Source organism: Trichosurus vulpecula, chromosome 5 (genome assembly GCF_011100635.1).
Source record: "Trichosurus vulpecula isolate mTriVul1 chromosome 5, mTriVul1.pri, whole genome shotgun sequence".
Classification (NCBI taxonomy): Eukaryota; Metazoa; Chordata; class Mammalia; order Diprotodontia; family Phalangeridae; genus Trichosurus; species Trichosurus vulpecula.
In genome coordinates, this window is record NC_050577.1 from 206,478,500 (window position 1) to 206,493,634 (window position 15,135).

At 38.9% G+C, this 15,135-nt stretch overlaps 1 protein-coding gene across 1 annotated transcript in view; it reads right to left on the reverse strand.

The window, feature by feature from the left end:
- MICAL3 (microtubule associated monooxygenase, calponin and LIM domain containing 3) overlaps positions 1–15,135 on the reverse strand; it is a 188,907-nt gene that overhangs the window by 117,648 nt on the left and 56,124 nt on the right. The window contains exons 17-22 of the mRNA XM_036761225.1: positions 14,504–14,587; positions 9,611–9,706; positions 7,564–7,620; positions 4,478–4,585; positions 1,547–1,654; positions 706–892 (exon numbers count right to left, since the gene is read on the reverse strand). Coding sequence (XP_036617120.1) covers positions 706–892; positions 1,547–1,654; positions 4,478–4,585; positions 7,564–7,620; positions 9,611–9,706; positions 14,504–14,587 — 640 coding nt within the window. The remainder of the gene's footprint in view (positions 1–705; positions 893–1,546; positions 1,655–4,477; positions 4,586–7,563; positions 7,621–9,610; positions 9,707–14,503; positions 14,588–15,135) is intronic.

Here is a 15,135-nt window from a genome sequence, read left to right on the forward strand (position 1 = left end):
AAACAAGAAAATTTGGAGGAGGGATAGGTTCTGTTTCGGATATGCTGAGTTTGAGGTATCTCTGGGTCGTCAGGTTTGAAATGTTCACTAGGTAGTTCATGATTCAAGACCCACACAGGAGGTAACTGAAGCTCCTTATATGCATCTGAGTCATCTGCATAATTATAAGTAAATTTATAGGAGTCGATGAGGGCATTAAGAGGGGGAATATAAAGACAGAAGAGCACCTAGGAGAGTTTGTTTTTGTTTTTCTTAAACATTGGGTTTTCCTCATCTCATCTAGTCTCTGATCTAACTGCCGATCTGCATGGAAGCTTTGACCTGTTTTCAACCTGGTCAGTTCACCCCTCCTTAGGCAACTTGGCAGCCTTCCACTCACAGAGGTTCACTATGTTAATGCCAAACATTGTAAATACCTGAATGGATCAAACAAGATAATATTTTTAAAGCAGTTAGCATAGTATCTAACCTATAGTAAACCTTATATAAATGATAGTCATCACCATCATCATCATCACCACCATCCCAATGATGCTCAGAACTCCTGACTTCAAAGGATCTGACTATCTTAGCATCCCCAGTAGCTGGCGTTACAGGCATGCACCATCATAATCAGACTCACAACAGACTTGAAGGACACTCATGTGATATGGATAATGGACTTCTAATGCCCACAACTGGAGAAGAGGAAAAGTTGTTCCTTACCATCCTCAATGTCATATGCATAGCAAGACAGGCGTAGGGTAGTAGCGCAGTATTCGCACTTAAAGCAGCTTCGATGGAAGAACTTCCCTTCAGCACTCAGCCTCTCCATCACATAGACTCGCTTATGGCAGAAATAGCAAATATCACTGCCTCCTATATTCTGGGGGAACTCCTTCTTCAATGAACCCTGTGGGAAACAGGATGGGAAGAAAAGGAAAAAAACAAGTCAGAGTCACTGACTCTCGTGGTTACCAGTACTCCAGAAAGGGATATCTGGAGGTGTACATTGTCCTCTGTGCCACTAGCCAGTCCTAACCAACGGAGTCACAATGAGAGATGGGGCAATCAAATGATTACAGCATCATTCAATAGGAATCTTGGCTCCTCAAATTTTAAGGGCTCTTCCAACACCCTTCACTTTACTATAGAAACAGTTGTTCATGTTCACTGCACCAAAGCAGAATGAGTATCATGTCCCTAGCATGTGACAGATGGGTGAAAAAATATCCAACAACTGAGGAGGGGAGTCATAGAGAGATGTCACTCACTTTCTGATGAATACTCCCATACTTTTGTTCTTTCAGGAATTGACATTTGTGAAGAGAAAAACTCTTTCCTAGGATAAGACAACTTAATATTTCCAACACTCAAACATTTCTCATGGATATGGGTATTTTCAGCTTCATATTTACTTATCAGAGTTCAAATATCCTTAAATTTAAAAAAGTAACCACACTAGTCTTTCTTTGTCAGCCTATAGAATAACAAATATATGAGAACAGCTAACCAGTTCACTGTGCCATAGCTTTATGTTACATCTAAACATTGGAACGTCTCTTACCAGTTCCTTCTTGTCTAGAAGGGTTTTGGGCTGTTCTTTCCTTTGAAGCTGATTGGCTATCTGCTCAGCCAATGAGCTCACTCCGCCCGTGTACATCTTTATATACTTCTATTGGTTGGAGGACATAAAATAACCAGGAAATTAAGGAAAATGAGAAAACAAAAAAATGATTTAAGAAGATAAGAAATAAGTTTTTAAAAGATATAAAGTGAGGAAAAGGTGCAGACAAACCATGCCAGCAAAGTGTCTAAAAGCAGGATAAATGGGTGGTAAGAAGGGAACGGGTGTCAGTGACTACATAAAGGCTAATTTTAGCACAACTGTCAAAAAAAGCATCAAGAATTATGTTAACTACATTGAAACCCAGCGATCACTCCTTTTGGGGAATTTTAGCACTTGGAGAAGAGATGTACAAAAGACAAAAGGTGACAGAAAGGGAGTCTGATAACAATGGGAACTATATACAGAGATCACTAGAGGACTTCGTCCCATCCAGACAGATGGTTCCATGGTTTCTCTACATCTCGGATATATTACTCCTTTCAAGGCTCCTTAAAACTTCTTTCTAGGTGGCGCAGTAGGTAGAGCACCAGCCCTGCAGTCAGGAGGACCTGAGTTCAAATCTGGCCTCAGACACTTGACACATGTACTAGCTGTGTGACCTTGGGCAAGTCACTTAACCCCAATTGCCCTGCCTTCCCCCCTCCAAAAACAACAACTAAAAACCACAGAAAGTAAGTGACAATCTCCAATTATAGCCACGGTGATTAAATATCAGCAGTTAAAGCACGAAGGTACTTTACAGGTTGTTTACTCAAACTCCTCTCATTTTACAAATGAGGAAAGTCAGTCCCAGTTAAATGAAATGATTTGCCCAAGAACACACAATGACTGAGTGGCAGTGCCAGAAATAGAATGAGAATCCAAGTCTCTTGCTTCCCAGACCAATGTTTTTAAAAACTATAATCATGTTCCCCTCTCCTTCTTAGTGGCAGCCTCAGCATTTATTTGAACCTACAAACACTCCCAGTTTTTATCCAGAAGAACCACCCACAGCTGATTTCTGCTTATACTCATGAAAAATCAAATAGAGTTCATCCACACAAACATCCTTTCCAATCAAGGTACCATAAAAGCCTCCCTGGCTGGGATGGATATTCTGACTGGATGCGGTAGCATATATAACCATTTGTTAAATTAGTTTAAATTTGTGTCTTGGAAAAGCTGAGATATTTCTGTTCTAGGACAAAAATGTGAAAGAGTATTGGAATAATCTATTATTTGGGGCAAAAATAATGGAACAAACGTAGAAAATCCCACCAAATTTTAGTGTAAAATGTCCCATTTAGAAGCTGGTTGAAGAGTTGCACAGATCACACAGTTTTAGTTCTGAATGTTTATGAATGCATGCATGAAAGTTGCTGTACACTCAGCCTTCTAATTTCTCTTTGTTCAATTCAACCTTCCATATGAATAATGGTCTAGATTCTGACATATAATGTTACTGCTACACCTCACTTAAAAGCAGAGAGCTCCAATCAGTTGCGTGTATGCCAAAATGCTGGCAGTCTTGTCTTTAACTCTAAGAGTCATCCAGAAGCAGCTGTCATGCTAAGGTTACTCTTAGTTTAGCAACTTTTTGAAGGGGAAAAAATGTGTAGTTCGATATGAGGACCTGAGTGAGCTGAGGGTAAACAAGGGAAGTGCTTATTCTGGGAAAAAGCCATAAAGATATGAATGCCAGAGTATAACCAGATAGAGATAAGAAAGTAATTATCCATGATTTAGTTGGCATTGGGGAACTCATGGCAATCTTCAGTCTTAACACAGGAGGATATTTCAAAGGACTGGTGCCATTAATCCATTAATGATTTCTATATCTTCACAACATTGTTCCTATTAGAAGTAATGAAAAATGAATGGCTACCTAACCCAGAGTTTTTAAAAATAGAGATGATGGAGAAACCTAGGCCTAGAAAGGACAAAGAAGAGATGGGGTGACAAGATGGTGCAATAACAAAAATAGAGGTAATAGATAATTATATTGTCTTTCATTCCACAATATACAAGATCAAGCATAGACCAGAAACCAAAAACATTGGACTAGGAAATTAAGCAAGCTTTCCTCAAAGATTTAGGTTCTTCCTGGTTTGGCCACAGAACTAACATCCTGACCACTGGTTATGGTCCAAGAACATCCTTGTATTTCAGTTGGGTTCATTTCAATAGCAGCAAGGTGTTAACAATGGCAAGCACTTCTGGGGAAGTAGTAGAAACTTGAATTCTATTTGCCAATTTTCTTCACTTTGCTGTTACGGAACTATTGAAACTTAGTAATATTTAATATTACACACACACACACAATCACAGTATTTTGGTACAAATAAGCAGGAAACAAACAAAAAAGACTTAATTTTCCTGTAAACCATCCCATAACCTGATGAATTCTAGTATGCCAAATGGCAGGATTGATTCCTTATGAATCAAAATCAGATACAACCAAACACATACAACCATAAACGTACATACGTATACATTCACTATACTTCAAATTCCATTACAATAAATATTGTCACATATAGTTCTCTTTAAGGAAAAATTTCCCAATCCTTTTAGCTGATCTGGTTTTCTGATAAATATTTGCCAAAACAATTCTAAGGCAATGAAAGATAATCACTTGAAATTTACTTTATCGATATATGACTTATATTAACTATAGAATGACCAGAATATGCCAAAGTTAGAAGCTTATTTCATTCATTTATGCATCTCTCTCTCTCTCTCTCTCATTTTTAAAAAGGAGATAGACCAGAGTCAGAGGTTCTGTCAACTCTCCCTGGGACACAGACCTCTTGTGACTGCATTAGTTGGTGTAAGGTAAGCAAGGGTTATACATCCAACCGTGGTTTTGCCAAAACCCAGGCATGCTACCTGTCGGAGGGAGTCAGAGGAGGGTGAAGCGGGGCGGTTGGAGGAACGGAGGCTAAGGGAAAGCTCCCATTGCTCAACAAAAAATCGACGAGAAGGTTCAGTTTCTTGCTAAAAAAAAAAAAAAGATGGAAAAAAAATCAAAGGAAGTGTTAAATTCAGAATTCAAGCCTGATTTGAGAGAAGACTTAGCTTTGTTAAATCCCTCAGCCTCAGAATAATGTTTAAGTCGAAGAGAAACAGGAGAGGAGCATCCTTGGTTTCTGGAAGGCTACTACTACTCCCGAATCTAGCCAGAAAGCAGGGCCAGTAAACCACCTAAAAACAGCTTTGTGTCCACTGTACCAGTAGTCTCACAGTTGAAAGGCTGGTCAAGTTTCTCTAGTTCAATCTGTTCTTGAATGTGAATCCTGATGACAACATCAACAAGCAATCCTCTAGCCTGTCACTTAAAAACCTCTTGTGAAGAGGAGTTCCAAGGTCTACTCAGTCTTCTTTTGGACAGCTACGATGATTAGAAGTTTGTCTCTATGTTGTGCTTAAATCAGCCTTTCTGCAATTTTCAACCACTGCTTCCAATTCAGAGGCTAAGCTGAACAAGTACAATTACTCTTCTACATAAAAGCCCTTCATGTCATTCTATCTTGAAGGTATCTATCATTCTAAATGAGAAGCCATCAGTTTCTTCAACAGACCCTCGTATAGAGATAGAGGCTCTTCATCAATCTGATTGCTCTCCTAGATAATGGAACCTAGAATTAAATATAATCATCTACATGTAATTATTCTTCCTTGTGGCAGTTACACTCTAAGAAAGGGACACGCAAGGCAAGAAAATAAGAGGTGAAGGGAAGGGGTACCTGACAACAGGCACCTACAAACAAGTAAGTCCATTTATGCACTCAGAAAAGTTTCTCCACAAGCCAGAGTTGGGTTACCCCTTGAGCAAAGTGGGCTTCTCCCACTAGCTTTACAGAGAGCATAAGTAAAGGAATTAACCAAATACAAGTAAGGGAAGTTAAAACACCTGCTGCTGTTTTTCCCTTCTTTTCTGCTAATCCTCAGGAGTATCAGATCCATTAATCATGCTTGCCAAGAGCCAGCTGAAGCTTGAAGAAAAAACCAGGATAAGAAATCTAAGCCATTGATCCCTTTATTTACTATAAAAAACATGGAAAGATCCAATCAAAAGGTTTGCTATTTTAATGATGTGATTAGCTAAACCTGGAACTTTTCAAGCCTATGCAATCCCTCAATAAGATATTGATTCTTAAAGGTCCAAGACTTGTGAGTGGATTTAACATTAGAGTCCCCTAAAGAAAGTGGGAAGCAACATATTGAAATGATCACATACTTTCTACTAGTGCATCTCCAAGGAGATCCATCCCCATCATTCCCTACATCTTTATTAGTAGAGAAATGGATGAGAACAATGCTGGACAGCAGTCACCTAATGCTTGATTGGCCTTTGCTCCAGAAGCATGGACAACTGGCATTCCCTGTGTTCAATATTCAGGGTAGCTTCAACGAGAAGGCCACCACAAAAAACAAAAACAAACAAACAAAAAAACAACTAAGTGAGATAACTATAGGAAGTAGCAGTACAAGAAAGAAAGAAAGAAATTAGCAGGGGAGAAAAATAAGCCTTCCTCAGGAGGTAGAACAGGCAAAGATAATGTTATTCAGTGAAGGGAAAGGAAATGTGAGGGAAAGTAAGGTCACAAGCAAGATAATGAACAGGGCTTGAAAAGCCACTGAAAATAAGGTCCCTCCAAAATGACTGGACTACAGCCCAGCACATTAATGAAGCCAAAGAATGTCTTTTCCAAAAAGAAATGAAAAACGCATTCAACTCATTATCTTCTGAGGGCAAAACTCCAAGACATGTCTTTTCCCTACCCCTCACCTTTTTATCTCTAAATTCTAACCCCACTAAATTCAAATAACCAAAAAGAATCCTCAGCTTCCCCTCACATACAAGGCTCTACCTTCTCAATGAAGTTAACTTCCTTTCTGAGAGAATGTCAGCCTGGCCTGATATTTAAATAGAAAAGTTAATTTTATAAAGGACTTGATAAAAAAGTAGGCTTAAGAGAACTACAGCCTGCAGGCTGTAGGACAAGATGATGTCTTTCAATCCTCATTTCATCCTTGATCATGCAATCCATCTGTTGCCATCCACAACAGCTTATATGCACCCTTCTAACTTTTTTTCTCCTCCTGATTTGAGGAGGCTGAGGGATGAGGCTAGTCTGCTTCCATAGACACCTGAATATAAATGAACTACCAGCCCTTAATGTATTCTTATGTCTAGAAGCAAAGCAAAGAGATAACAGAAAGACTCTGTTGCATAAACTCAATGGGAAGTGACCATTCTTTACATCCTCTACATACACTTAAGACTGAATGGCAATTTCTGTAATTAAGTAATTCTTGTATTCAAGATTTCCATTAAATGCTATTTCATTAGTCGAATTATCCAATGACAAGGTTCTGTGTTTGAGTCCTGATTTTCCAACTGACCATTCAAATAATCTAGTAAACAGTTTACATTAGGTCTGTATCTAGTATTCCTTTTTTTCCCATCTTCTTAATATTAAAATTCTCAACCATGGTAAGAGCTCTGGCTTCTTCAATACCTTTATCTGTCCCCATGCCCAAGATACCATAGCTATCAAAAAGGTAGAGTGAATGACATTTGCTTAATAAATGTGCTCTCGAAAGTTCACCCAAGGAATTAACCATTTGTGACCCACTACAGCTATGAGATAAAAGAGAATGAGAGATGCTACCATAAGAGAAGACAGATAGGTGGAAAACAGAAAGCCATCAGGATTCTGTAGAGCAGCAGAAATATATACATTATCATTAGCATAGAGTCTGAGTGCTGTGCTGTCCTGGGAGCATGGTCTGTGTTGAATCTTCCTCATTAACAAATTCCAAATGAAATCTGGTTTTTGTTTGAGTAGCAAGAGTGCAAAAAGCAACCAAGAGGGCATTCTACCATCCTCTGTGCCATCCCATCATTTTGTACCCCATATGTGTGTGTACATTCTCAGCACCCCATGCGATGGGTTCATGCTTTTTACCCTTTCAGAGTGGGGACTCTGCTTGCCACGGTTGTCAGCATCAAGATCCCTGTACATCTGTAGGCAACAAAGTGTAAACTTAAACACCAGCCAAAGGCTTTATTTGGACATAGTAAATGACAGTGAGAAATGAGACTGGAAAAAATTCACTGTGTTAATTTCAAACATGTCTATTCCCTCTTCCCATGCCTCCCTCTCCCCAAAAACCTTAAAGCCCATCTGTAGTAAATCCCACACACAAGGAAAAATCTGTGTTCATGGCCAGGGTGTCCAATTTTAGGTCAGGTAGATAAACAAAAGTACAGTTAGTAGAAAGGTGGAACAAACTCATTATCTTTCACACAGTGACAGGAGAGCAAAGAAGTTAAACAGAAGGGTTAAAAAAAAGGTCAGGTTAGAAGAGTGAAGTTTTCCAAACCAGACATTAGAAAGGAAAGGCAGTGAGGTGGAAACTGGCTAGAATAAATGACCACTACAAATAGTCCAGAGGAAACTCTAGGGTGGGGAATGGTCCCCACCCTAGAAGAACACAGGGCCAAAACTTTAATCTATTCAAAGGACAGATGGAGACAGGGTAGAAATACATTTTAGCAATTTTATCACTGAGCAAGGGGGTAGTAAACCTTAAAGAGAAAGAAATAGTTGGCTCAGTTTCATTAAAGAAGCAACTCACACAGATTTGGTGTGGGGGTGGGGAATAATTTCCTGTGACTAAAGGCTTTGAGAAGACCAAACATTCAATTTGAAATTAAGTAGTGGCTGAAGAAGTGATTCAAAGTTGCTGCTATATGGACTTCCGTGGCACACAGGCATGTGGCCTTAGCAGGATGCCAAAGGGAGAAGACCCAATATATTCATTAGGTCTTTTAAAGATTCAGTTTTTGGACCCAAATACACAGGTAGTACTAAATACCTTCGAACAGACCATGTTAAAATCAAATGACATACTTAAGTGGATACTCTGAAAGGTATCCCCAGTTTTATTCAACAGAGGTGAGGGGGATGTTTTTAGTTTAAAATTACCTTACAGAAGACCAATATAAAATAACTTGTGCTCTATCTCATACGTAGTCCTGATAATAGACTCAAGGGTTTTAAAACCACGTATCATTTAAACAGGCCATCTTGGATGAGGCAACAACCTCCTTAAGAATCACTGCATTCTGCCTCAGAAATCAAAATTCATAGGATTCTACGGGTGTTACTCTTGATGACCAGAAAAATCCTATCCCACTTTGAAAAAAGCTGCTCTGAGAAATATATCCTTGGCACCATTGTTACTGTTCTCAATATTCTAAATGCATTACCATACGACACTCTCTGAAGTGATCTTGCACGGCCTGCCCTGAGTCAGGGGAATGTGGAAAGTGGACCATTCAATGGATAAATAGGAGGTTGGCAGATGTAGGGTTTTTCATGATCTCAGCAAGAATAGGATGCTCTGAAGCTTTGGAAATAACCATCTGACTTTATTCCACTGAGACAGAATATAAAGAAATGGCAACCCTGACCTGAGCTATATGCAGGTTATGCCCTGTCTGTTAATTACTTCTGTGAAAACATAACTTTAGGCCAAATGATGTTATGGGGAGAGTTAATTGAAAAGAAACAACAGAATCTAGGGCCTCAGGGTTTCACAATTATGTTTTATAATGTTAGCATAAGGTTTGGCTACAATATATAACATGTTACTGAAAAAAGTTTGCCCAACTTCATCATGAGGCAAGCCTATAATGTAAAATGAATCAATTTCTCTCATAGAGTCATCCCTTTTGTTTGGGACTTTGTGCCCTAGTTTGGTGACATTCTTCACTTTTGTATTCATTTTCAAAGTAATATGAATTTTGATAATAATTTTGTAGGAAAAAAATCATTCAGGGTCTGAACAGTCAGGGATCACATAGTTTATAGCAACGAAGATACTAAAGATAAACTTTTGTTAAGCTTTCATTAACAGGAGGGACCACTGATTTGGTCACTAGTCTAGCCACCTGCACAGGTGAGGAAGACAAGAAAAGGGGAAGAGAGGGCATGCAGAAAGGATCACCTGTTGACTGTATAACCGAGAAGAAGGTGGAATGGAAGGAGAAGAAAGTGTAATCACTTTCTTCGGGCATGTCCGAGAACACTCCTTTCGCCGTCGCTTTTACATTAACAAGACACACAAAGAGGAAAAAAAACATTGAAGCTGGTCTGAAAATACAGGCTGGCTTTGGAAAGGCTAAGGGGCAACCTCTGACAGATCACCAAGAGGGGTTCCTTCCTGTGCCCTTTCTACATCACTAAGAAATCATGCTACGGTCAAGAAGAGAAGCTGGCTTTTCATCTTCACTGTCTCCCTCTTCCCTCATTAGATTTGCATTTCTATGAGGGCTAGCTTACACAGGCCACCCAATATAGAGGAAATTTCATTTAAAACATACCATGCATTCAGAATGGAACAAAAATAAGCAAGGTAGTAATGACATAATAATATGTATAGCATAATAATAATAAATTTACTATGCCAAACTCGCAAACTATACATAATAAATTCACAAAATTTCATGTACAATCCAATTTCTCTGTCTTTTCTATGTATAAATAGAAAAGTTCATTATTATTGATGTCAGGTTCAAAATAAAAGCAAACATAAGAACAAAACAAACAACTCCCACAGTGCTAATCAAGTATAGCACTTTCTAAATCACTTGATTTGGTCACCTCTTAGCCACCACTTCAGAATCAGGCCATCTGCACTCCAGCCATCATCCTCTTCCTCCTCCCATGAGAACCCTGGATTCTGCCCCTAGAACTGTTCTGAGTCCCAAAGAGTAAGTTTTCGCCCTTCTCTTGGAACTAGGCTTCCGTATCATTCTCTGGCCATTTCCAAACCATGCTAACACATAACTGTCTTCCCCACACCTTTATAGCTTCTCTTTTTGTGTTGTCCTCTTCCCACATTAGAATATAAGCTCCTTGAGGGCAAAGACTTACTTATCCCCACTTCTTAGCCTGTTACCTGGTGTCATCATCAAAAGCCCTGTGTTTAAATCCTGGCTCTGCCTTTTACTAGCTGTGTGACCACTGCCAAGTCACTTAATCCCTCTGATTCAGATTTTCCTCATCCATCAAGTAGGAATGGCATCTGCAATACTCAATAACAACCAGCCCTGAGGATAAAAGAACAGTAATAGCTAGCATTTCTATATTGTGTAGGTTTGTAGGATTTTTTCGCATATGTTGCCTCACTTGAAATGAGATAATATGTGTAAAACAAAGCACTACATATAAGCTATTATTACTTGTTGGCTTTAGTAAAATATTAGATGGTAGGGTGAAGAATAAGAGTTTGACTATTGGTTGTTAACCACCATGGCTAGAATACTGGCCTAGACTGGGAGTTCTTGGGGGAGGAGGGGTCCCTTGAACCTTAAAAAAATTGTGAATATAATTCAATATAATATAGTATATGCTCATATACTATATGTTTCAATATATTTCTTTGTAATCCTATGCATTTTATGCATTTGAAAACATTATTCTGAGAAGGGGTTCGTCAGCTTCACTGGACTACCAGAGGGGTCTACAACACAAAAAAGATTAAGAACCAGCTGATACATGAATGACAATCAGTAGCAAAGCAGACTCAGAAACCATCTGTGATACCATCTTGCCATTTCCTCCTTCTTCAGTGGTCCTTTCTACATATTCATAGAGTTCTGGGATTACTGCCAAAGGACTACAATGAAGCATAGGAAGGAGGATGTAAAAACAAATCACATTTCACCCAACTGAACACCTTGGATATCCTGTCCATAGCTTCTTTCTCCCATTCTCTTCTTTTTAGTCATTTCCTGCAAGAACCCTTGACTGGTTCCAAGACATTTGTTGCTTCCTTTTTGTATTTACATTTTCTAGTGACCTTCTGAGAAGCTATTTTTTTTTTGTCTCAGATTTTTTGATACTGAGAATGACTGTGTGGGGTTCTGCCATGAAGCAGGTGCTGAGCTGTTTAGAGCAGCTGATTCTAGGAGAAAGAACAGTCTATGAGAAGTACAAGTCCCAGAAAAAAGAGTTTTCTGATTTATTTAGGCCTTGCACAGCAGGGTAAGTGCAACTAAATTCACAGCACATATAGAGTGTGCCTAAAGGACATACTTCTGAGGCAAAGATGCAAAAGGATGTAGACAGGAAGAGCCACAATATTTAAACATGAGGGTCATTCATTTCTCCCTTCTGCTTGGCCCAAAGAGAAACTGCTCCTTCATGCAACTTAGCCAACATAGTGGTGCTTTCCTTTTCTTGCCCCCTGTCCCCTGCTCCCTGCCCCCTCCCTGCCATCTGAGCTACCCAGAAAGGGAAGACCACACATCATAAGTCATAATGACTTGCTGTCCAACCCACACCTGTAGTGGGACATGGAGGTAGAGAAGTAGTATGTGGAAGGAGATGAGTATGACAGGAGACCTACAGTACCAAAAAGCTCCTGTAGTATCTTGAACACTTTTACTCTATCCTACACTTTTTCACATTATAATTCTAGATCAAGACTCAAAATCCCATCCTCTGCTTTTCTTCTGAAAAAAAAAATCAGTATGTAAATTTTAGCTAATGAGCACATCTCATGTATGTGCATGCACATACAAGAAAGGAGCTGTAGTCTTTTCATGAATATTGCTTTGCAACCATGTGATCCCATTTCTCAAAGAACTCTCTTGCATATGAGAAAAATCCAGAGCAAGTAAGCTGTTCTTTCACCTAAATCCTTGCCAAGGGTTCAAGAACTGTTTAAAAAAAAAGTCATGGTTTCTTCCCCATCTAGTCAGGAGATGAAATGTGCAGAAATACTCTTTGCACAAATCTTTGCCCTATTTATTCACTTAGTGTATTTATTCAATTTTTTTAAGTCTATGCTATGTTTCTTAAATGTGTGCTTCCAACTCAGTGTGGCCAAGATGGCCCCCATGTGACTTTCTCTGCTTAGCCACCAACAAATTATGCACCTCACAAATCATGATGACAAAACAAGACAAAATGCCATGCAAACTGACAGGAATTGACAAAGACAGCTCAAAGTAGCCAAGAAACAGACCTGCCACTTTTGGACAGCTCCAGTTCAATCAGGCAGCTCCCTAAACTACCCACTTCCTTGTGGCTAAGAACGATAACAACGAGGACAGACAACAATAGTCATAATGCTGATGATACACAACAATAACAATAGATTGTAAGCTCCTTAAGGGCAGGGCTAACTTTCCCCTCTGTATCCTTAGCACTCAGCACAGTGCCAGTTAACAAATATTTATTGATTAATTAATAATGATAATGACAATAATAGCTAAAATTTATATAGTGCTTTAAGTTTTGTAAAGCAATTTGCCACTATGATCTCATTTCGTCCTCACAGCAGCTCTGAGAGGTAACTGCTATCGGTATCCTGGTTTTATAGATGAGGAAACTCACACTGACAGAGCCTAAGTGATTTGCCAAGGATTACACAGCTAATAAGCATCTAAAGTTGGATTTGAATTCAGGTCTTCATGACTCCAGGTTCAGTGCTCTATTCACTAGCTGCTTACAGATTTAAAAGGAAAAACCACTTTAACTGAAGAATGAAGGTTATACTTATTCTTATTTGGTTATTCATATTGCCCAGCAGGTCCGAAACTGACCACAGCAGATTGTATTTACAGTAGTTTCTTCTCCCACGGACACAAAAATCATTATTCAGAGTGCCTCCAAACATGGTGATATCCTCATTTCCAAGGCCTTTTAAGAAAGGCATCTAAAAGCTTGGGGATTTGAAATAGTCTGCACTCCTTTTTAACAGAATTCTCACTTCTGTCTCTTAAAAGCATTTCTCTTCAAAACTGGAATCAGACAGGGCAGATCACAAGTTGAATGCAAATTTCTTCAGAGACTTCTCCAAACTTAAGACTGTCACTGAAACATCACATTGGATTCTCCCCTCAGCCATGCTTTACTTTAAGATTGTCTGCAGCGAACAGTTTGCTTTTAAAAGGGAATCAAATAGAAGAACTGAAGCTAGGAAGATGGATTAGGAAGTTCTAAAAACTGAGTGAAAATCATTCTCACTTGCAAATTCAACTAATGAAACTAATGATAATTCATTTTAGAGATGAGGGGTTCGCTTATTTCTTAAAGTTTAGCATAAAACCAATTTTGCGACCATCTTACAGTCTAATGGAGCTAATGAGGTCATAGTCAACACATGTCTAAATAGGAGAAAGTCAAGTAGAAAAGCAACCAGACCCCACCTGTGGATTTTCTGCTTCTTACAGTTGCCACATTTAAAGACACCCTCCTCCATCCCCCTTCCTGTACCATATTGCTTAGCAATGGCAAGTCTCCAAGAGTAGAAGCCTAACCCTGCTCAGCTTTTACAGTCTTTCCCAGGAGAAGATTTAAATTTATGGACAGAACCCTAGGAACATGCCCAGGGAATGGCTCTGTTAGAATTTTTTTAAACTACAAGATAATTTTCTTGGTATTAGCCTGTACACAATTTCCCTGGTCTGATATGAAAGATCATGTTGTCACTATCTCAACGGCTGAAAAATTTGGCATTTTCCTTTCTATAACTCTTCCAGTAACAAGATTTTGAGAAATACAGTTCATAGACTTTAAAGTGAAAAGTATCTACTTAAATATGACAACTATCTAAAGCCTAAAAGGTACTTTATCTACTAAAACTACATTCAAAAACACCCAGAGGTCCCCAAGTATATAAGTAGTAAAATAAGAAATTAGCATTACCTATTATTTTCCTGTTCTGATCTGGCAAGTAGCTATGTACAGGGTTGCTGTAAACCTAATAGTTACTCCAAAAGGAATCACAAACTGAAAGATTGCAGGTTTCACCATTCTCTTGAGGAGGAAGATAAAGGAGGGGAGACTCAAGAAGACAAACATCCTGGTCACTAGGTAATTCCTTTACCTGTTTCCATTGAGGTATCGGAGCAGGGCGGCCCTGCTCAGGCTGTCTGCGGGATGGCTGGCTGATAGAACGCTCTTGAATTGGCTGTCACATATAAATCAAGAGTGGATGGGGAGTCAGGACAAAGAGACAAAACGAAATAAAATAAAATACAAAGCAGGGGAATTTAATGGAAGTTGATGACTGGAGGGAGGAGAAATGGGACATGGTATCAAACACATATTTGTGACCTGAAAAAAAATTCTTGGTAAAAACGATTCTTAGTAAGAATGGATTACCCAAGAAAGTCATAACTATAACTACAGGAAAAACAAATCAAAGTAAAATCAAAACAGGAAAATGAGAGTATATATGATTTTGACTTTTCCTTTCCCAGGTTCAATAATCTCTTGCTTGGTCTTATTTCAGTTCAGAAAACCAAACTAACTCACCCAGAATGAGAAACATGTTTAGATAAACGCAACTTTCCTCTTAATACCGAATAGAGAAAAGGAAGGCTAACTATGCCACTGCTCCTGAAAATAAAGTCAATTCTGTTCCTGATAGGCTAGAAACTATGTGACTATTTGGAATGGTGAGAACAAAGATTCCTCAGGATAAAGAAACACCAAGAAGATATCATCTTAGGCTGC